Source organism: Urocitellus parryii, chromosome 1 (genome assembly GCF_045843805.1).
Source record: "Urocitellus parryii isolate mUroPar1 chromosome 1, mUroPar1.hap1, whole genome shotgun sequence".
NCBI classification, from domain to species: Eukaryota; Metazoa; Chordata; class Mammalia; order Rodentia; family Sciuridae; genus Urocitellus; species Urocitellus parryii.
The window spans coordinates 230,251,015-230,275,240 of record NC_135531.1 but is presented as its reverse complement, the minus strand read 5'-3'; the positions used below and the strand labels follow the sequence as shown (position 1 = coordinate 230,275,240).

The 24,226-nt window shown below is 33.4% G+C and overlaps 1 protein-coding gene across 3 annotated transcripts; it reads right to left on the bottom strand.

Moving 5' to 3' along the window:
- Positions 1-6,775: 6,775 nt before the first annotated feature.
- Rbm45 (RNA binding motif protein 45) lies at positions 6,776-24,226 on the bottom strand. 3 transcript variants are annotated; one of them, XM_026392025.2, is made up of 11 exons: positions 23,828-24,226; positions 19,343-19,465; positions 17,668-17,794; positions 15,683-15,805; positions 14,744-14,923; positions 12,536-12,665; positions 12,277-12,361; positions 11,886-12,049; positions 9,826-10,026; positions 7,231-7,262; positions 6,776-7,070 (listed from the first exon to the last, which is right to left on the bottom strand). In XM_026392025.2, the coding sequence occupies exons 1-9, from the start codon at positions 24,197-24,199 to the stop codon at positions 9,834-9,836; spliced, it is 1,497 nt and encodes a 498-aa protein (XP_026247810.2). In that variant the 5' UTR covers positions 24,200-24,226; the 3' UTR covers positions 6,776-7,070; positions 7,231-7,262; positions 9,826-9,833. The 3 variants fall into 3 exon arrangements, 2 of the variants coding, with proteins under 2 accessions (XP_026247810.2, XP_077659047.1); XM_077802921.1 differs by lacking the exon at positions 7,231-7,262; XR_013344345.1 differs by lacking the exons at positions 6,776-7,070; positions 7,231-7,262 and having other exon boundaries at positions 9,942-10,026; positions 12,269-12,361.

The window sequence follows — 24,226 nt, the reverse complement described above, 5'->3', positions numbered from 1 at the left end:
CATCCTCACGAATACTTAGTACTGTCAGTATTTTTTTTAAAAAAAACTTTTTTAGTTATCAATGGGCCTTTATTTTATTTACTTATTTATTATTTATATGTGGTGCTGAGGATCAAACCCAGGGCCTTAAGCATGCCAGACAAGTACTCTACCATAATCCCAGGCCCAATACTGTCAATATTTTAATTTTTTGCTATTCATACCACTATAAAAATATCTTACTGTATTCTTAATGTGCCTTTCTTTGATGACAAAATGGTTGAACATTTAATAGTTTTAAAATTTTAAATTAATATTAACTATCAAAGTAAATAACTATCAAAGTAAAATATTTTAATGCTTTTTGCCAAAAAACAAAACAAACAAACACAAAACACTTGAAAAAAAGAAACAAATTAACTTCTACGACTTATGTGAAGTGCTGTCCAAACATTTTGCCTATGTACTTATTCACTTCTTTAATGAGTCTAGATTAATCTAAAGTTCAGGGGAATGTCAAGGTAGATGATTGTTTTCAGCTCTTTTTCTGTCCACTCAGATACTGGTGTAAAATTCAGAAGGTGGTCAGAAATGTTAGATCCAGTTTATTCATTCCCCAGGGAACTGTAGGAGGTCCATTAGATCTAGGATAGAAGAGGGTAAAGGGCTTCCTTGCAATAAGATCACAGTTCTTGGGACAAAGAAGATAGAAAGAACACTTTTCTCCGTTGCTATATTCTAAGTCAGCTAATGGACAGGAGCTAAGAAGTCTGTATCACTTATGCTGCCCTTTTCAGAGGCGGGATCATTTGTGACCTCCTTGGCTGGCTGAATGTCAGCTGTTTCTCTTGGTTAAGAAAAAAATCTCTAAGACACTGTAGCTTCAGGGTGACTTAGTTAAGAAATATAGAATGAATTATTCTGATGGAACTCTAAATACATATCTCAAATTACTAGTACAATCTGTTCATACAAAGTAATACAATATAAAGCTAAGATGTAATATATATAGATGTCATTTTGCTTTTTAAAACAAATTGTTTTAAAATCCCATTCCTTACTATTTTTAAAAAAAATTTATTTTAGTTGGTCACACCATCTTTATTTATTTATTTTTACGTGGTGCTGAGGATTGAACCCAGGGCCTCACACTTGCTAGGCGAGCGCTCTGCCGCTGAGTCACAACCCCAGCCCTATTTCTTACTATTTTACTTAATAGAAATTCCTTCTAGTTTTCACTACTCTTACCTAAATTTCTTTGATTGATATGAATTGTTTTCCTTTTTAATGTTTTCATTGGTAATTTTGTGGATCACTGGGCAAGGAGGGTTATAGGTGTTTGTATTTATACTGCTAATCACAGTTAATCTTATTTAGATAGGAATACAGATCCAAAAAAATTGATGTGGGTACCATATATGAAATTTGCTCTTAGGAAACAGAAAGTTAATAATATTAATAAAATCTAGAAGACATGATTCCTATGTTATAAATAACTGAAAGCTATTAAGTAGAAGCTCACTATTCCAGGCACATTGTTAATTTTTCAGGATAATGTAAAGTACATCTACTTATTCTTTTTTTTTAATGTGTGAAATAGTTCCTTTGAGTTATCATAGTAAAATAATACCAGGTTGGGTAAAAGGAAACATTTCCATACCAAATATAGAATCCTTATTGCCTGTGATTCCTAGATTTATGGTAAAAGTAGCAAGAGATGAGCACTGTTAATAATTTCTAGTGAACAAATTAAGTCATGATAGTACCTAATGGTAGCTAAATCCCACTAGGAGTTTGTGACTATAAAACAAAGGTAGCTACTCTCTCTCCTAGTATTTTTTTTTTTTTTTTTTTACATTATTGGTTCATCTTCTTATTGCCAAAGCAGGTCACGTTGCCCAGCGCTCTCAGAATCTACTACAGATTATTCCTAAAGTCAGTTTTATAAGCAACAAATTGTGATTTTCTCTACTTCCCCCAAATGCTATACTGGTGTTTACTACTTAAATTACTAATGTACTAATGTGGAAGAGGAAGTAAGTCCTTTGTGCCAATGAATTAATAACATAAGAATGCAAAACTGTCTCCTAGGGCCCCAAAACAACACAATAGGCATGTTTTGATGAGAAAAAGAGGAAAATAAATTATGTATTTTTATGTATTACATCTTCCAGTGTATTAGTCATGGTGAGGTGGATACCTAAAGGTGTATTAAGAATTATAATGCAAAAAAAAAGAGAGAGAGAGCTCATATATAATGGCATAATTTGGCATGAACATACTTTATATACAGTTATGAAAAAATTGTGCTGTGAATGGATGATTATGAATGTAATGCACTTCACTATTGTCATGCATGTAAGAAATAATAATAAAAAAAGAAAAAAATAATAGAGCAAGCAGCCCTTAAATCTCTGTGCTAGTGAATGCTATGACCTATGTAGTATTAAAGCTGGAAAATGATATTAATGTATTACTGAGAAAATAATTTGGTTACAACAAAATTTACCCATAAATGGAAGAATGTAGATTCAAAAGAGTATCTGTGAGTAAGCACTTTTAGGTATTCTACTGTGCTCAATATTATTTTCCTATTTCTGTGGTACTTGCTTTACCAGATAGTTTCTGAGTTATGTATCTCAAATATAAATAATTTGGGCTGGGGATGTGGCTCAGTGATAGCATGCATGAGATACCAGCACCACCAAAAAAAAAAAAAATCAAATACAAATAATTTTCCTAAAATAGTCTTCTGACACCTTCTTTTTACCACTTCTGCATTAGTATGGCCAGATAGGATAGTTCTATGTTTGAAGGTTAGCTAGCTCACATAAACACTGACATCTACATACTGCTTTAAATTCATATATGACAATCATAGAACTCATTTTTTTCTATGATAACCACTCAAATGGATTCTCATGGCCTAGTAGATTTCTCAAAGCATAGTGGAGCTACATTTTTTGAGGACAAATACATGCAGCTCCACATATTTGCTCAATTTGAAGGATGATCATTGTAATGAATGAACTGCAACTTCATATTTTAACTAAGTATTTTTATCTCATCACCTGGCAATACCATACCTTCAGTTCCCAAGATCCATGTGCTCTTGAGTTACTGTTTCTAGAAAAGGAAATAATGCAATTCATTTATTAGAATTCAGATAGCAAAACAGAACTCCTTATCTAAAAAGAATGACATTTATGTTTTCCTTCTTCACTAAAATCATAAGTAAAAACAACTAATAGAAATAGTGCCTGTGTGTACCTATACCTCTTGGTAAAAAGGCTACTTAAGCAGAATGATTAGTAGAATAGAGAGAAGGGAAACAAGGGGTTGGAGGAACAGAGTTGGGAAGGAGAGGTTCTAGGGACTGAATTAGAAGAAATTATATTTCATGCTTTTATGTTTAAATGAATTATATTGCCATATATGACTAAAAAGAATAAAATATTTAAAAAATAAAACGGAGAATAATAAAGGAAGGGGATTGAGGGGGAGGTAGGAGGTAAGAGAATATAGAAGTGATGGGGAAGGATGACTACCAAATTTGCAAGAGGGTTCACTTTAAGACTATAATAGTCACTTACATATAGATGCATTTCCGTACCCTCTTATTCTATTTTTCAAATTTTTTTACATTGATGATAATTACACTTTATGCTCACTTAAAAAGAACATGTATTTGCTTCCACAATCTTTGGTGATAACTTATTTACATAATTCAGTTAAGAATAAATGTAAATAAAAACTAAAATTACATAAAGCAAATAATTATCATTCTTTACAAACACCAAAAAATATTTACTAACATGAAGAAACCTGCTTGTTATTTTGTTATTTGTAAGACTATTTGAGTTTTTCAACTTCTTAATACAATTCATATTTCCTGATATTAAATTGAGGAAAATGCTTATACTTAATCCTAAAAGATGTCTTAGATAGAAAGACTTAGAAACAAATTTTCAGTATCTTTTTTAACAGTCCAACCACATGTAATCTCTTTAGGCCAATATAATGCAAAGTGAATGCCAATGGCTACTCTGTCAGGATCACTTAGGGGGCTTATTGAAAATACCTCAAAACTGCAAAATAAGTATACCTATATTTTAAAGAATCACTCAAGGAGATTCTTAGGGACACCAAATATTTTAAGAACCACTGCTTACAAATCCCATCATTTCACACCCAGTGCCTTAAATTTTAATGTTGGAATGCTGTACTTCATTGTTTTTGAATGACTATGTTTAACACCACCTAGTGGTAAAAATTCCTTATTTCTATTTTTTTAGGGGTTCATTAATACAGAGTAGGATCCTGATTAAAATACTATAGAACAAAATTCAGAGAAAGTTAAAATTTTAGAGAAATAACTTCCTTGATATTACAATAAACTTTTTATCTACAATATGAAAACCTGTGGAATTTATAACACCAAATATTTTATATATATACACACATTATATATATAATATTATATATAATGTTTATATATTAATATTATATATATATACATTATATGTAATATATGGTGTTATAAATTCCACAGGTTTTCATATTATAGATAAAAAATTTATTGTAATACCAAGGATGTTATATATTATATATATATATATATATATATATATATATATATATATACACACACACACACACACACACATAACCATAAAAATGTCTTTTTGGTATTTTAAAGGAACATATGGGACATCATACTCTAGAAGCTGAGAGTCTAACAGCTACATTTGGCACCTGTAATCTACCATAAAAGACCTGACTGAACTCATGAATTTACAAGAAAGCTCTGATCAGGATTTATTTTAAATATCATTTATTATTTTAATGACATACTTATAAGAGGTTTATACCTATATTGTTATAATTTAAAAAACTTTTCAAAGAAATATGTAATAAAACTTCACTATGTGGCAGTTTTAATAACTGAGCAACTAAATATTCACATTGTTTTTATATCCAAAGTGGATCTGAGAAGTAAACATTTAGGTAAAGACATAAACACTAGATTACAAACTGCTATTAGGTTCTAGAATTTACTTATTTTAAGAAAAACATAACATTCTGGCTTTTGAAGTTGTAGAGATCGACCATAGACACAGGAAAGTAGGACTAAGGCTAAATGATAGGATTAAGATGAGTGCACACTGAGGCTACCACTGTTCATTGAGATATGCTACCGAGAAAGAAACTAAATTGAAGGTTGAATTGAAAAAGCAAAAAAGGATTTCATAGGCAGAGGAGTATAATAAGTCTCTTTAGAATTTATATGAACAACGTAAGGAAATAAACCTCGATGAGGGACTCTACCGACATAACCATTTTTTGGGATTGTCTGCTTGACCTTAAATGCAAATAAACGAGAAACTAGATCCAAACAAAACTTGGGGAGCATAGAGGTATACAATAGCTACCATGTGAAAGACTCACGTTCTTTGTGGCCCAGTGAGAACCATAAAGACTAATCAGTGAAAATTGCAGGGAATGAGAGATTTATCCCAAATATAAGGATTAACCAAAGATGCAATAGACTCAGGGAAGAGGTAGGGAGCTCCCTCTCTATAATTATGTTATTTTTACAGTTTACATTAACCATCTGGACAGGAATATTTTTGAGGGAATTCATGCACTGAGTGGTGAAGCCAGATAACCTGTAAGGCATAATTTAATCCCAATCTGTGAAAACTGAACTATGTGTACAGTAAACGTGCTTGGGAGGAATAAATCTAACTGTTGGTAATGAATTCTCAACTTTCCTCACTTATGTTTTTCATTTCTAAAGACAGCCTTGCTTTCATTTTAAAATATGCCCTCTGGCTCACAGAAAGACTCTTGGTTAAATTCTTTTTCAATTAAGTCTTGCCTGGGAAGATAAGATAGGAAATTTTCTTATCTAAACTTACTAAAATTACTGATTCAAAAAAAGGGATTCTAATTTTTCACTGGAGAAATGTCCAAGTATAAAATACTCTTTTATGCTCACTGAATTTAATCTTTCAGTATTTTTAGTTTAACTCAGAATTTAAGAGTCATAATGACGAGGCAATCAAGTAATAATTTAGCAAATGCATATCATTTTTTAAAGGTGCTAAGTTATTGATTGAGATATATCTTTTTGATATATTATCATTTACTTCAAGGACTGATAAAACTTTGTCTTGGATTTTTAAAATATAAGCAAAGTAACTTTCTAATTTTTAATCTTTAATTTCAAAATAATTATACTTTCTATCATAGGCTGTTTTGAAAACTGCTTACATGTTATATTTTTGAAGTGGTGATTATATTTCTTTATTTATAAAGGGAACAATGTCCACCCCCACCTCCTGCAACCATGACATTAATTTAAAATATCAACAATAACTTTTAATTTTTATAGCTGTTGCTTTATAATCTTAAAAGGTTTTTATAAAATTTTCAAGTTTTAATATAATTGCAAATGTACAGTATAAAAATATTTCTAATGCTGCCTTTTTGCTCGTCCTTATAGTAAAAGTAACCAGTTAATCTGCATGTGTACACTGAGGAGCAACTACATATTTTATTGACTCTAAGGTGCACCTAACTGAAAAAAGCACCTTTATTTTATGTTTCATTTATGAAAGAAAAATAAGTTAGTATAACTGTATGCCAATTACACTATGGCACACATTTGATATCAAGATGTTTCCATCTTAAGTGTGTAAAAAAAATCAATGAAATAGATTATTTCGTCAACCTTTAAACACTGTCTATTAAATTTTTTCATCCCTGTCTTTGACATAAATAAGTCATAATATAGTTAAGCAAAGAAAACTTTATTTCTGCTACACATAACAACATATTGCTCTAAGAGAACTTTATTTCTGCTACACATAACAACATATTGCTCTAAGAAACAACTACCATATTAGTTTTAGCATTAGGTATGGATTCAAAAATACATGTCAGCAATTCCTGCTTCCCAGACAAAATAATGTTGTGCAGACTATCAGGTATATGAAAAAAAAAAGCTGTCAACTGTCCACAGGGAGTGCGTCCAGTCACATTTTCAGTCAGTCAGCTGAGGATTATGTCATTATTTAGTCTTTGTTCTGTAGAAAGAACACAACACAATATGAAAATCATCACCTGAAAGAAAATAGCTGTTGCATATAGTATTCCTAAAATGTTAGGAACTGTTCTTTTGTTTCAATATAATCAATGTTATCTGTTTGATCATAGATGCCCCCCAATAAACAAAACCAAACTTACTCAGAAGGATGATGCAAGCAGGTATTGAATTTCTAGAGGGAAAATGCTGTGAATTAATATAAAATCAGATGCTCTGAAATACTAAAATTTATGTTTCCTCAAGCAGAAGAAATATATTAAGCACATCAGACACATAAAACTCAACTATTTTCAGTATTATATTTTTAGATGACTTTCTTCTATTTCCTAGGTGTGGTTCAATTAATTCCAGGCTTATTCCTCAAAGGAACTAACCTTCATGAACTATGTGTCTGTCCTCTTGAAATTAAAGAAACATAATATACCACCCCTTCCCTCCAGACTTCAACAGTTAAAACCTTAAAATTTGGGAAAGTCTACCATACTTATTGAGCCTTAAGATAAGATTATTCATTTTATTATTTATTTATTTTTTTATGTTGCCGGGCTGGTCTAAACTCTTGAGCTCAAGTGATCCTCCTGCGTCAGCGTCCCAGGTAGTTGAAATACAGTTGTGTCACCATGCCTGGCCAATATATTTATTTAATTCACCAAAAAAGAGGAGAATCTCATTACAGAGTCCTTCGTAAATAGAAGATGAAGAGCAAAAATGAATAAAAAGCCATGCTGCAATTGGAATACATTTAAATTATAGCTAATTTTATTCTACCAAAAAAAATTTTCAACTAATCTGACCCTACTTTATCTTTGCCTTAAAAATATATAACAGTTTAGTAAAGGAAAAAAAATGATAGACTTATATTTTTATGACTAGCTAAGCTAAAGAATGTGCAAGTCCTTCAATGAAGAAAATTGGATGAATGTACATTGCTTTTAATGGGAAAGACATGGTATTAGAGATCTTAGTTTTCACAGTAGCAGACATGAGATAGACTGATACCATTAAACTTTTAAGTTTTTGATCATTTAGATGCCATTATTTTGCATGAGATCATCTATCTCAAAGGTTTCTCTGAAGCCATATGTGGAAGAGTTCTTTTTGTGTGTGTGCTGGGGACTGAATCCAGTGCATAATGCATCTGAGGCAAATACTCTACCACTGAGCTACATCCCCAATCCTTAATTTTTTTAAACAAGGAACTTTGCTCTCTCATTGTCTTTCAACAACTCTAATAACTCTTTCTAATAACTGGATCTCTGAAAGGTAAAAAGAGCTGCCTAATCATGAGAAGTATCAGAGCTGAAATTCCAACCCAGATATTCTGATTTTAATTTTAAGTCCAGTATTCTCTTTAAAATGTAAATAATCATTAGGAAAGGCTCAATCATAAGAGTAATTTCTATATTTTTCCTTGGTGGAAATTAGTGTTATAGTCCTTTTTAAGGACAAGGATTTGTTGAACAAAAGCAAGAATTGTTAATTATATTGAAATATTCACAGACAGGAATAAACACAACTATTGCGATCTATTTTAGAGGACAGCCTGTCTAAAACAGAATTCAGTTTTTAACATTTTACTTCTAAAACAGGAAAAATGGCTAATTTGTTTTCACTGGCAATTTAATATTCCTAGGGTTAAATTGCTACACTTTATGGTGTGATGAGAGTTAGTTTTGCCATCAAATATTTAAAAACATGTAAAAAGTAGAATTATTAACAATGGGCCCAGTGGGCACTTTCTATTGCCCAATGCCTTCTGTGAAGGAAGAACAAATAATCACTGGACTTGCTCTATGAGAAGAAGGTCATCAGCAATAAGCCCTGTGATGATTGTTTTGATACTTGTTAGCTCACATAATTGGTTGGAAAGAAAACCTGGAACTACAAAACAGATTCATTAGACCTGTAGTAGATTTGGGAGGCTGATGAATGTGGGAGTGAGGAAACCCAGCATCCTTGAAACCCAGAATTCATTTACAGAATTAAAAAGCCTAACTAACATTAAAGAATGTCTCCCCAAAGCAAGGAGATATAAACCGTCACAAAAGAGGAAACTGAAGTCTGATTTTTAAAACTAATAAGTAGGAAAAGCGATGCACATGGCTATGTCAGTATTTATAACAAAGAAGAATTTTTGGCAAATGGTCAGGGTTTAAAAAAAAATACATATAAGCACACGAGAATATTTTCCAAATATGTACTTTTAATGCATAAACTCATAAATATAAATCCAGAAAACACCAATATTTAGGTTTCAAATGATACCCAAAAGGTATATTATTTGATATTGCTTTTTAGGCATTTCCTTAGTGACAAATCAAAACATACTTTATAAAGACTGTTAAAAATTACCTCAATTCATAATTCAGGACACCAATTTTTCAAGTTAAAAATCTCTAGAAATATTTCAATTTTAAGCTTTATTTAAGAATACAGTAAAAAAAATCCAAGTCTTGGGATATAGATATTCACAAATAAAAAATAAATGTTTAATTTTCTAAATTGAAATCTGATTTACCCATTTTTCCAGTAAACATCAAAAGCATTTTTTTAGAGTTTAAATATTTTAAGTTTAAAAATGTGTTGTTAAAAAAAACTTGGCTTTCAAAGAGAGCTTAAGTCAGGGCTTTTAAATTATCTTCTAAATCTCTAAAAAAAAAAAAAAGTCCGTAATTCAAGTACTTATATAGATTCTTCTTAATTTTAATTTTAAAATTCAGATTAGACGTGCTTACCTCAAGGATCAGTAAGTTCTTTGTCTTTTGTTAGATTCTTCTCTTGGGGAATCCGCGAGCATAACTTTAAGTCTGACCCCATTTAGAATCTTTCCATGTAAAGTAGCAATGGCATCATTAGCGCTTATTCTATCTGCATACTTGACATAACCCACATTTTTTCCTGACACAAGGTAAACTTCAATCAGGTTACCAAAACGACTGAAACAAAGTAAAAAAACAAAAAAACAACAACTGAAACAGAAAAAGACTGCTACTCAGTTCTAAAACCTTGTTTTTGTTTTTTGTTTTTTTTTCTTTTTTGCTACCAGGGATTAAACCCAGGGGCTCTTAGCTACCAAGCCACATCCCCAGCCCTTTTAAAAAATTTTATTAGAGGGTCTTATTGAGTTGCTTAAAGCCTCACTAAATTGCTGAGGGCTAGGTTTGAACTCACAATCCTCCTACCTCAACCTCCCCAGTCGCTGGGTTTACAGGCATGCACCATGCCTGGATGGACTCCATTCTTGACTCATTTATCACCCTTACTCTTATGTTCAACATCGAATGCATGCCAATTTCAATACTTAAATATCTCTTTACTCAGTTAATGTCTCTTCTTTTTACTTGGGTCTCTTTCCTTATTCAAATTATCCTTATCTTTTCCTTATATTACTCTAATGCCTTCTTCCTTGTTCTGTGACCTGTCCTTCTTCATTCTTCACCCTGTTTTCTATTTCTTTCTAAAATAAAATATGATCATTTACTCCGTAAAAATCTCCTCAGTAGCTCACTCCCCACTGCTTCCAAGGTGAGGACAAACTCCTTAAATAGCTTTCAACATGGTCCTTGGCCTCCTTAGCTTCATGTTCCCTTATAATCTCTTTAATTCTGTATACTAATCACCTCCTTTCACACTCTCTTTGGCAGGAAAAATCACCCACACCCCCAGTTTCTTCCTATGGCAAATTATTTTTAACTTTCACTCCTCAGAGTTTCTAAGGTAGGTTCCCCTCCCATGGATTTCACATATTCCTTACCACAGCATAATCTCACTCACTAGATTGTAATTCCCTATTTGTCTGTTTCCTACATGACATTAGTTCTAAGGGGACAAGGACTACAATCTCGTCAACATAATACAGTAATATAATGTTTTCTTTACATAACTGTCTTTAGCATTTAACACAGTGACTGCCTGACACTGAGGAGTGATTCATGAAAAAACAACAAAACAAAACTAAACTAAATGAATCAATTAAACTCAGTTAAACAAAGGTCAAAATACTTGAACCACATGCCTGATATCTTAAGCAGAACTTGTATAACAAGCTTTCTAATGAGCCTGCTTAATTCACTAACATTCCTGTAAGGCAAACAGGAAAGTGACCATAAAGGAAAAGCTCAAATAGGGGTTATATTAAAAACACAAAAATAAATAAGAACCTTCTACCCTTAACACTTATTGTACTTATTATTCTTTTTTTTTCTTTTTTCTTTTTTTAGTTGTAGATGGATACAATACCTTTATTTTGTTTATTTAGTTTGTTTATGTGGAGCTGGGGATTGAACCCAGTGTCTCACACATGCTAGGCAAGCACTCTACTACTGAACCACAACCCAGCCCAACACTTAATATTCTTTCCTATAAGTAACTGTTTACTCAATGTGGTTATATAATTTTTAGGATCCAACTGAGCACTGACAAAACAGAAGATGCTTAGTAAATACTGTTCAGCTGAATTATAACTATGAAGGAAAATCTATGTAAAAAGAATTTTAATGGACAAGTCTACACAGATGTATCTTCTATCAGGAGACAAAAGGTTTGTCCATTCTATGCAAGCAGCTTTTCAAAACAATACTACATGCTTTAAACAAAATAACAGGAAGTTCTGTGTAGAAACTTAAGATGTGTGAGTGGCATAGAAGAGAAGGAAATGGGGGATTATAAATTCAAAAACATGATTCAAATAAGAAGTTTTTAAACCCACAGAAAAAATCATCTCTTCCTAAGTAGGTATTGGATAAATGAAGTTTCAAGATTGTGAGAATGCTTAAATTACTAGTTCAAATCTTACCAGAATATATCTTCTAACACATCTAAAGGTAAAGGATGAGGATTAAACACAATAAAAAGTCTTTCTTTCACAGGAGTTTCAGGAGGAGCTTTCTTTTTGCATGATGGAAGTATAACATCTGTCTGGATTTGAGGCAACTGGGATCCAGAACTTCCTCCAAATTGCTGTTGAAGAATTAAGTACAAAACAAGAAAAAGAAAAACTGCATTTCAGGTATTTTTGGTCAAAAGATTAAAAACGTGCAAATCATGGCTCTTACATGGTTTCCTACTATAGTAATGAAAAATTTCTTACATGGGTAATAAACAAAGGTAATATTTATTTAATACTCTGTAGACTGTATTATGCTCTGTTGATTATATTATAAAGGTTAAAATTCTTACCTACTTACCAGAAATTGCTGTTGACTTGGGTTATTCCACACCATTGATGCAAGCTGTGCAGCTACCATCTGTGTTGCCATTTTTCTAAGGAGACTGGAGACAATAACTGGTAATTTACAGAAAACTGGAAATATTCAGTCTCTTAACAGTAACTTGTTTTGTGTGACTTCCTCTCTTGAGAGGTCAACTGCTTCCTATTTTTTTTCTTCAATTCATAATCATGTACACCCAGGGCTTGGCTCCAGACACTCCTGAAATGGTACTTACTCTGTTGCATTACTCCCATCGTCAATGAAGGAAACACCTATCCGGTTTCCAGGAGGGTACTGAAATCCATGTAACTTGTATTTTGCATAAATAGCTGATGCTACATTAAAATACTGAACCACTCCATGGCCTAAAGTAGAGAATATACAGAAGGAAAAGAGAGCACATTAAGTCACTGAGGCCCATGTTACAATGTATACTGAAGGTCAAACAATATAAAACCCTGATTATCACCCAACAGAGTCAAATATATCAAAAAACAAAGTTCTGTTACATGTGTGTACAACAGCCATATATTCCTATAAACTGAAGCATAAATCAAATTTTGGCAAAAGTATGAACATTATATTTTAAGAAAAATGGAACATTATTAGCATTATATTCTGTCTAATAAATTTAATTTGGGGATAATGGTTTTGCTTACATGATATCAATGCAGCTAAAACCTTAAATTTTTATTATTTGAAATTTAAGAAAGTTCCCTGTCATACTGGGTAGGAAATGCAAAGAGAAGTAGTATATAAAAAGAATATATACTTAAAAGAATTTATACTTAATTTAGCTGCAGTGGGAGAGAGGAAAAAGTGGCAATGTATGAAAAACAAAAGGTAGGTACCAAGTGGGTCTCAGATCCAAAGTCATCAATTTCACATTCCTTTGAAAGATTTCAGCTAATCAAATTAAAAGGGTAATGCTGAGCAAAGGGACAATTTTATACTGGGGTCCTTAAATGGAAAGCCCAGCTGTGACATAATCAAAAGGTTTCATGATGTATTTACAATATAACCTGCTTTGGAGAAAAATAGTCATTGTTTTATGTTTCTCTTTAAAGCCAAGCATCAAACACTTTAATGAAATTAAAACACAGAAATCAAATGACCACATAAAAGTCTAACTACATGATGACATCTTTATTAATGAAAAGGTGCTTCAGTGACATGCATTTTCCAGACACAACTAACCAGAAAAATAATAGAGAAGGTACAGAAGAAAATTCATTTCAACATACCAGATAAATGGTAGTGGATGTGTGGAACACACAAACATACACAAGCAGAATAACATAAATATAACAATAAATGTGCCAGAAAACATGATATTTGTGCCTAGGGATCTTGGAACAAAAAAAATGAAAGCATATGTTTGGGTTAAGGTTGGAAATGGCCTGAAGTAGGTTCCGATGGACAGCTGTGCAAAAAGACCAGCGCTGGGTAAGGCAATAGTATGTGGGGGTGTCTGTGGAAGGGTGGGAGCACTTCAGGCCCATCAGCCCATAAGCCCACACTGATTCCTCTGCTTCCCTTCAACACTCATGTAACTCTAAAAGAACTAAATCAGATAACCTATGGAACTGGAAAGATGCCAAATATGATTTATTTATACCACTCCTTGTTTCTAATTCTTTGAAAATCAAACAAATCTTAAATTTACTGAGTGCTCATTATGTGTCAGGACTTACCTTAGGTATTTTACATATTTCATTACTAATTCTGATCCAACCCTAGCAAAGAAGATATTAATAATCCCATTTCATAGATGAGAAAAGGAGAGGCTCCAAAGAGGATAAACAATACACCAAAGTCTTAAAGCTAGTGCCACTGCTGAGATTTACAGCTGGGTTTTATGGATTGCTAGACTTTTTCCATTATCCATCACAACGCCTCCCTTAACAGAAAACCTTAATAAAAATCAAAAGCTTAACAGAAAGATGGGTTGAGCTAACACTAGATAACTAATTAATTGATTAGATACATTAACAGGTTCAAATAGTTGATATTAGAGTCTTGCTTCTGTTGAGAATTGGAAAAATTAGTGAAAGGGCATGTAAGAAGCTTCAATTTGGAAAAGTTTCATTTAGGTGCATAAAGCTTAAGAAAAAGAGACTTAGGGATGAAAGAGGAGGAAACTTACAGTTTTTAACTTTGCCTAGCATTAATCAAAAGAGTACAAACAGGTGTCTTTGTTGTGCTACTAGAAATAGAGAATGGTGTATTTTGTGGGAATTAAAGTATTTTTTAAACTGAATGACATTATATAAAACAGATTCCTACTGGTTTGTTTATTAAGGTATCACTGGATTTTATAGTCCAAAGTAGAGAAAAAGGAAACACAAAACTCCTGTCACACAAATAGTATCTGACATAAAAAGTGTGTTTGGGGAAATGCAATTTAAAGAAAGTGTATATAAGAACACAGACATTATTTTACCATAATTTGAATAAGGATCTCGTTGGACTTCACAATACTCCAATCCTGGTACTATATCAAAAATGCTGAAAAGCTGCTCTTCAGTGAAAGGAACCCTTGAAACAACTGACAGGCGTTTGGAGATAGCTTCCTGGCCTCTGTTGTCATTCTTGTCAAAACTTGAAAATTCAGGTTGTTGTTCTCCAACATTTTAAAAAGAAAAATAAATCCTTAAACTTCTATACACACAAAATTCATGTAACATTTTTTTGTACTAGAAAATAAAAAGTCCATTGCTAAGACAATGTGTTTTGTATTATGTTTCTGGTCACCAGCACTACCAGAAAGAACTAATGACAAGAAAACAGACAACTCTCCCCATTCCCCAATCTTCTATGCAGAAATACAATCAGAAATGTATGATCTAATTTCACAGGTATACATTTGGTATGTAAAAATTGAAAAATATGGCAAATATTTTATCTGAAGTTTTGTGGCAAATAACAACCTCAGACCTTACTTTGATCACTCATTTTCCGCTTTTATTAGTTTCTAATTTTGTCACTTTTCTCCTTTCTGTAACCCTAATTTTAAAGCAGCAGTAGTATTTAAAACAAAGTTTTAGGACTCATTGTAAGGGGATATCTGTACATATATGCTTTATACTTTTTGATCAGTTGTATAAAGGCAGAAGTTCACCTATAAAAGTGATACTGATATAGTTTAATATGCAGATAATGCATAAATAATCAGGTAAAACTATATAATTGGAAATCAATTAAGCAAAATAAGTTATTAAGAACACTAGAAGTCATGCCCAAGATTTTAAGAAAAAAACACATTTAAGATTTTTATTCTCTAGATGAGATTTACAGACTGCCTATAAAAGCATAGTTTTTAAAAACTCAAATTACCTTATATATACAACATATGCTATTGGAGTAAAGGTAGTCCACTTACCAAATGGAAACATATTTACTCTAGGTTCATGTCCCAAAGCCTCTTGCCTCATATTACTATAATAATCCTGTTCTGAGGATTCAGATGCTTTATTTTTAGGTTCGGCCAAGATTGCCCTAAAACCTGAAAAAGAAAACCATTGATTTCAAATTGCAGAGCAAATTTAACATATGGCAAATATACTTGGTTGATAGTGCCTGATAGCTTTATAAAAATAATCGTACAAAGCAAAATGGTCCATCAGACCCATTTCTTTGTTTTCTAGAATATGGCAAACAATAAAGAGGATCAGCAAGAACCCCAAATTATGGATCAATGTAGACATAAAAGTTCAGCAATTCTACTGGACTGTACCTCTGTAGCAGAACACTTGCCTAGCATGTGTGAAGTATTAGGTTAGATCCCTAACACCACATAAAAATAAACAAATAAAATAAAGGAAGGCTGTTTATCTACAATTGCCAAAAAAAAAGAAAAAAAAAGATGAGCAATTCTAGGCTGTTCCTTCCAATCGTCCCTATCACAGATGACTTCATTGTTATTTGCCCAGTATTCTCCACATCAAAATCCTATTGATTTCAAACAGAATAAAACCAACCAGTTTGAAATCTTTTTCTGAAAATCTATCCTTAATACTGTGGTTAGGTTAATTGTTCTAAAGGATTTATTATTTTTGAACAATTTACAAGAGCATCCTTACATAGACTAAGCTTGATGTCTTCAAAACCTCCATATATGGTTCCAATGTATTTAGTTAAATTTGTTGCCTACTTTCTCAGCAGGAATATTGTACTTTATAAGACAGCTGCCTTCATAACATGAAGCACAAGACGTATTTATTCGTGGCTCTGTGCCTTTGCTAAAACTGCTTTCATGTTCTCTCCTGCTTGCTCTATACCAGATGCAAATCCTGTCTTCTCTGGATGTGTTCCCAGGCTCATTCAGTGCACCTGTTGTTCACTACTGACAGAACTATACCACACAGTTGTGAACATTTTTTTTTCAATTGGCAAATTTTTACTGAGTCTACTATAAATGGCAGTTACTTTTATAGAGATCTCAGTAAGTCTTTAAGGGCCTATTACTACACTATTTATTAGATGATGGAAAGACAAATAAGACATACTGCTTGCTCTCAAAGAGCCTTTTAAAAATTCTTCTATTATTTTTTGTTTTTTGCCTAGGTCTTATTTTTAGGTCTTTGCTACCCATTATAGATATAAAATCCTGAATGCTGGAAGTTCCAAACATTTCATTTATATCCCTCTACTTAGCATACTGGTAAGTATACCATAGGTACTCAATTAAGGCTGATTGAATGAGAAATTCAGAAGGATCTAAGGAGAAAATTTGGCTGTGAACCTTAGGATTATCTAAGAGTTCTATTGATTAACAATAATTCTTTCCCACATGTATACATTTTCATAATAGCATAAACCCCAGTAATTTATTCTTCTTTCTAAAAATAAATATAATTAGAAGTATGGTGACACAAGATATACTTCTTGGTTCCTTTAAAGTTCTTATTCTTTATTATGTATACTAGTAATAGGATAAGATCCAATCACTGCTTGAATTTATCTCATCTATGGTTAATTACTTATGTTAGTAAACCTTATGAATCCTATCCTTAACTTACAAGTTTATTAGCATATTTAATTCTATTTAGGGTTTAGGTCAAATATGAACAAGCATAAAGAATAAGTATTTAAAAAAACTGAAAGGGCAAATCAATTTCTTAATACTTTAAATTCTAAAATACTTTTAAAAAGTCAAAAACTGTTCCACTTGCTATCTTAGTAATATAGTCGCTCTTATTTCTCTTCAGACAGTGCTTCAATGAATATTGCCTAATCACAGTCCTAAAACATCCACTGCTAAGATTAAATTAGCAGGTATTCGCAAAACCAGCATTAGATTCAGTTGTTTAGAATAACAGAGTTTTCAAAAAAGTCTTTAACAATGTTTAAAAACTGCATTCTTACTTCGATCACAGTTTTCTATTGCTTGGGCAGCTTGTGATGGTTTTAAATATCGTACGTAGCCCAAACCTTTACTTTCTCCAGTGACTTTATTCTTAATAATGCTGCAATACTCGATATCTCCATACACCTGTAAAAGTTAAAAGAAATGATCTCAGGGGACTCAAAATTAATAACTGAACAGAGTTTTTCAGAACTAACTTAAATTTAAATTTACTTGTGCTATTTCAAGATATATAGATATTTTAAACTGCTTGTTTCATAGACAAGCAAGCAGAATCCAGTAATTTGCCTAGGCCACACAGGAAACAAACAACAGAAAGAAAGAATTTATACATGGTCCAGATGGCTGCAAAGTTTTGCTCAGTAGTGGTTAAGGGCAGGGGTTCTGGAATTGGGCTTTCTAGATTCAAATTCTGATTCAGCCACTTATTAATTAGGTAATTATGTATCTTCTCTGTGCCTGTCTGTTAAATGGGACTAAAAGCAGTACCTGTCTCACTTGGTTGTTTTAAAGGTTAAATGAACTAATCTATGTTAAGTGCTTATGTAAAGCCTGGGACATACTCAACACTCAATAAACATTAACTATAATATACTGTCTTCTAAGAGAACCATAAGTAATAGTGTATTCTTTTGGAGAACAGCTCAAAATATATCTCTAAAACACAGTTCACTCAGAATTTTAACATCCTATGTGAGAAATATGCAGCATTATTTATTTTTAATGTTGGAAGAAACCCAGGGTATAAATTCTTGGTCTTTAGTATTTATGTTACAAAATTCTATGTAAACAATTAGCAAGCAACTTAATTACTGTATATTTAGGTTAAAATATCTTATTTGTTCACTAAGAAAAGAAGTTATAAATTTATAAAATAAAAAACTTCCTTACTACTGAAGGAAATATGGAATATATTCTTTTGGTATTTGTTGTTTCTGAAGTATTTTATTCAACTCTCAATTGGGGTAGGACAGACAAAGTTTGAAAATTACCTTTTACTGCTTGTTTCTTTTCTTTTGCTATTGCCCACCCTATTCACAGTATTGGGAGGATAAGTAGAAAAGTAAAAAATTAGAACTCAAAACAACTTAAACACCATTTTTTAAAAACTTTTGTGAAAGTTTACCACTGCATATAAAAGTCAATGGCTAAAGACTTATCTTCAAATTCCATTTACTATGACCTATAGTTCAGAGCTGTAGTTTTTCCTTAAATATAACTCCTTTGTAGGCCCAATTTTACAATTAAAGCTCTTCAAAGTATAAGCTTTTCTGTGAATGAGTAAAATGTCAATATGCCTTAGGTCCATAAAAAATATTAGATAATGCTGTTCACACACTTAGGGCTGCAATGGAAGTAGTGATAAGAGAATGTTTTGAAATTTTAAAGGCCAAGAACAGGCTCTGGATACAGAGTAGTTTTAAATCTTGGCTTTGGTACCTACTACTTGTGTTACCATACTTAAAACTCTGAGCTTTATCCTTCATTTTTCTGAGTCTGTATTTTCATGATAAACGTCTGGGGAGGAGAGAACCCCCCACTACTATTATCTCCTTTTTAGCAACTGTACAACCATTAAGGATTAATATTTTAGTTGTTACATATATTTTGTTTTCTTTTTAGTATTAATATTTTAGTTGTTACATATACTAGCTGATTAGAAAAAACAAGTACCTTAAATTTGTCCCGTAGGTCTTCTTCTGTATAGGACTTTGGTATCATAACAAAGATTCTTGTAAGTTCTTCATCTTCGACATCTCGGTGACTTCCAGATGATCTGGACTGAGCAATGAAAACCTAAGAAACATAACAGAACCCCAAAAATAAAGTCAAAACTTTTTTCTGTTCCTTAAATACATTTACTTTATGATTAAATGCCCATTAGGTTAAAATGCAATTTGATGGAGTCTTTTTTTCTAAGATCTTTATTGCAATGACTTTTTGTATAATATCAATCTCTGCAATGTTTTTTCAAATGCATTTTTCATTTTGTACTTTTGATTAGCAAGTCACTGTACTTAAAAAGAATGTATACTTGGCAGTTGTTTGACAGTGTTCCATAAATGTCCATTATATACTTAAGATATTATATACTTTATTTTGTCTACTTGTTCAATTAGATAATAAGAATATAAATATCTGATTATGAATTATCCATTAATTCTGTCAATACTTCATGTATTTTTAAGATTATTGGCTGAATAAACAAATGGGTTTTCTATATATTTTTTTGACTGATACTTTCATTCTTATGAAATTATGTCATGTCTGTTAATATATGAACTGAAGTCTATTTTGTCTGATACTACACCAGCTTTCCCCCAACCCCTCAGCATGACTCTGATAAACAGCACTTAGTTGGTTTTTCTTAAATCTTATAAATCTCTTCCCTTTAATTGGAGTATTTAGTCATTTACATTTAATGTAACTGCTGATACAGTTGGGTTTGAGTCTAGATTGTCATATTTTGTTTTCTTTCTTAGTATTAATATTTAGAAAAAGTAGCATAACCATGTTCTGAGTCATCTCAGTGATTATTCAAATGATCTCCTGTGTGAGTAGGGAAATGCACAGGAGGCTCAATACTGGCAATTCTGTTTATTGAAATATTTTTTTATGACATAAGAGTACTCTGAATTTGCTTTGTAGTATTGATTTCTAAATGTACTTTGTTTTTATACTAATCTAAAGCAATGCTAAAAATCTGTGACTAAGAGTTGGGGTTGTAGCTCAGTGGTAGAGTGCTTGTCTGGCACATGTGAGGTACTGGGTTCAATCTTCAGCACATAAAAATAAATAAAGGTACTGTGTCCATCTACAACTAAAAATATTTTTTAAAAATCTGTGACTAAGATCATGGATATGTTTATATAATTATAAACATAATAAGTTTAATGGCTAGTTTTAAAAATAACTTGAAGAAATGTAATGTAATTAATTAAATCACTACACATACAAGAACCCTTGAGGTTTTGTGTTTCCTTTAAAGTGTCAGTATATCATTCAAGTATGAGAAAACCAGGACTATGAAATTCCAGAGAAGGAGACAGGAACCCAAAGGACACTCAACTTAAAAAGCCATGGGATTTTATAAATGTTGAAAAAAAAATGACATCAGAGCCATGGGGAAAGCAGGCCATTATTTTTGCTCAAAATACAGCCTGACATAGAGGTGTGGGATTCCGCTTATGAGACAGGGCAAGAGACAACTCTAAATGAAGTGTATGTCCTGTTATTTCTTCAGTAATTTACACTACATGGCTCTGTGTGGTAGAATATGCCTATAATCTCAGCAACTCAAGAGGCAGCAGTTGGAAGATCCCAAGTTTGAGCTAGCCTCAGCAACTTAAGAAGCCCTCAGCAGCTTAGGGAGATCCAATCTGAAAATTAAAAAATAAAAGGACTGGGTATGTAGTGTAGCTCAGTAGTAAAGTACCCCTGGGTTCAAATCCCAGTACTCTCCCCCAGATCTACACAATATGTGAAGCACTGTTTGAGGCATTAGTAATAAGAGTAATGAGTAACACAGAAATGGTTAACTGCAAACCTAGCTTAGTGGATGCCCCAGAAATAAATGATCAATAGGAAAATACAAAAAGGGAAGTTCTAAGAATATGCAAAGACACTACAGGAAATAAAGGGGACTCAGGTAAAATGTGATTAGATATTCTATCAGATGCACACTTCTAAACTTTTGAGGATTGAAGTATTTGAAATCGCCAATAAAGGATGTAGAGCACTTCAACACTAATGGAAGATTTCTCCATACATATTTTTATTTTCATACACTATGAAGACATATTCTAGATGGGGTATTCTTGCAAAGCTAGAACCAAGATTCTTCTATTTTCTAGGTTTACTTTTTACCTCCAGGTAATCCATCCCATAGCTGGTCACAGACTACTTTTTACTTGGACAATCTTTTGACCGGAAGCCTGGTGCTGTAATATTTTTGTCTTGGAGATCCTTTGGAACTTTGCAAAAACAAAGTACATGTGAAAAAACAGAAGTTAAATTAATTTAACTGGAAATACTGAAAAAAAGAAAGAAAACCAGATGTGCTCCAGTGGGAGACAACCTGAGCTGTAGCTGCTGAAGAATGAGCCTTGATTGTCTGGCTAGGTACAATAGTGATACAATCTTCTGGCTGAAACTGAGTGGACAAAAATGTGAAAAACAGAATTGTAAACTTTAATTCTCTTTGGGAACAAGCACTTTAACTTCTCTATGGCTGAGGGAGGCTATGTTTCTGTGTCTAGACTAAATTTCCTGTGTAGGAATTTATTGAAGGCAGGCAGTTTCAAACTTGGGTCTCTTTTTTGAGTTGCCTGCATGGGCTGAGATCATGTTATATTCCAAATTATAAAATCCATTACATTAAGGCCATAAATACAAAGAGATGAAAATTATCAATCTATTGCAGGTATCAGCAAATTGTAGCTCCTTGTTTTTGGTATAATTCATGATATAAGAATTTTCTTGTTTTTAAAGGGCTATTGAAAAAAAGAAAGATGTGACAGAGACTGTATGTGGCCTAAAAAGTGGGAATTATTTATTATGTGGCCCTTTACAGAGGTTTGCCAACTCCTGAACTAGTGTATGCTATCGCTCTACAATTAATTTCAGGAGGTGATTATCATATATCTTTTTCCTTTTAGTTCTGTCAATAAAGCTTCATGTATTTTGAAGCTCTATACTGACATGAACACACTAGATTGTCATGTATTTTTGTTAGTGTCTACTGTGTTACTGGTATATTCCCAGGCTCTTTCTCTTTTGTGTATGGAGGAGGTACAGGCAGGACCTCCAGAGACTATAATATCTGAGTTATTAATTTAGAATTCCATATTAATATTCTTCTCAATTTTCTGTAAATAAAAAAAAACAGAAAATAAAAGAAAGAGGGGAAAAAAAGAAAATTGAGAGGAAAGAAAAAAATTTGTGGAAAATTCCAATAGAATTGCATATACAGCAACTACCTCTAGAAGACAGGTGAAGAGTACAATTTAAACGACTGTTAGATTCTCAGGACTGAGTCCTGATTTGAAGTCACAGTAAGTAAGGAGTGACATCTTGGCTACTATTGATCAATAAACATATATGGAGGGTTTCCCTTCTGCCAGGAATTGTGCTAAAAGGATAGATTAAGTCAAATAACCCTGAAAATGACCCTTTCTTCTATGGGCCCTTAATTTTACAGATGACTAAGTATAGAAATAGAATATAAATACTTCAAGAATGAACTGAGTATACAAACAAGAACTAAGAACATACAAATAAACATCTTAAAATAATACAAAAGCCACACTACCATCACAATGATTTGGCTCCTCTTAAGGGAGTTTACTTTGTTCTCTTTTTAAAAAATATTTTGTTTTAGTTGTAGTTGGACATAATGCATTTATTTTATTTTTATGTGGTGCTGAGGATCGAACCCAGGCTGCTAGGTGAGAGCTCTAGTGCTGAGTCACAACCCCAGCCCCTACTTTGGTCTTTTTTCAAAGAAAACTGCCATTTAACAGGATCAATAGTCAAATGTTCGGCATTAATATCTTCACAAATAGGGCTTATATAAAATAATTTCAAAACTCACAGAAGCGTGAAGAATATGTAATAGGGGCCATTTAATCACCTGCACTTAGTATTACATACATGAATACTTTTGTTTGGTATTGGGGAAAAGATCCAAACCCAGAGGGCCACAATTTCACCTATGTACTTGGCGCGAGTTAAGTTTCCTATTTACCTGAGGAAAAGCAGAGATATACATAGTAAACCGAAATGTCTGAGAGAGGAGGGTCAGAAAACACCAAAAGGTAAGCCAGGGGTGGGTGGGGATGATAACAAAAGAGGGGCAGTGGCCACCTGGGAGAGGCGGAAACACAGCTCCTGCCTCTCTAGTGCCCAAGGCTGTCCCTCCCACTCGCAAGGGAGAAAGAAGTTCTCTGGAAGGCGCCCCTCCGCGCTCCTGGGTGCACCCTCCGAGGCGGGGACCCTCTCAAAGCCACTCCCAAACACCCCCGCGCCTGCCAGGTGCTGCCTGGTCAGCTCCGGGGAGTGGATGTCCACCCCTCCCCCGTCCTGGCACAACACCAGGGCCCGTCCTAGCCCCACGTCCTAGCCCCGACCCCGCGGGCACCCGGACCCGGGCACCCGCACCTTGATGGGCTTGATGTCGTTGGGGCCAAGGCACTGTCCGTGCATCTCTTCCATAGCCCTGCAGGCCTGCGAGCTGCGGGCGAACTTGACGAAGGCAATGCCCTTGGACTCCTTAGTGTGCTTGTCCCTCACCACCCAGATGTCCTGGATCTCGCCGAAAGGCGAGAAGCGCTCCCTCAGCACAGACTCGGGCGTGTACTTGCTGATCACCAGAAAGATGCGGCTGTTGGGCGGTTCGTCCAGGCTGTCCACTCCCGGGCGGAAGCCTCCGCCGCTCGCAGAGCTACCAGCTTCGTCCATGATGCCCCACCTCCGCGAGGGAGCCAGGCCCGCGTCCCTGTCAGTCCTATCTTTTTCCGCTGTGTCCGACATGGCCGCTGTAGCGCACCCAGTTCTAGC

What these genes read in the sequence shown, in the direction of transcription:
- Rbm45 (XM_026392025.2), bottom strand. Translation starts at nt 24,199, where the DNA reads ATGTCGGACACAGCGGAAAAAGATAGGACTGACAGGGACGCGGGCCTG. An exon ending in AATAGAAAACTGTGATCGAA is followed by an intron (nt 15,806 to 17,667) that starts GTAAGAATGCAG and finishes TTTCTTTTTCAG; the next exon opens with GTTTTAGGGCAATCTTGGCC. An exon ending in AGTAAATATGTTTCCATTTG is followed by an intron (nt 14,924 to 15,682) that starts GTAAGTGGACTA and finishes AAAATGTTGGAG; the next exon opens with AACAACAACCTGAATTTTCA.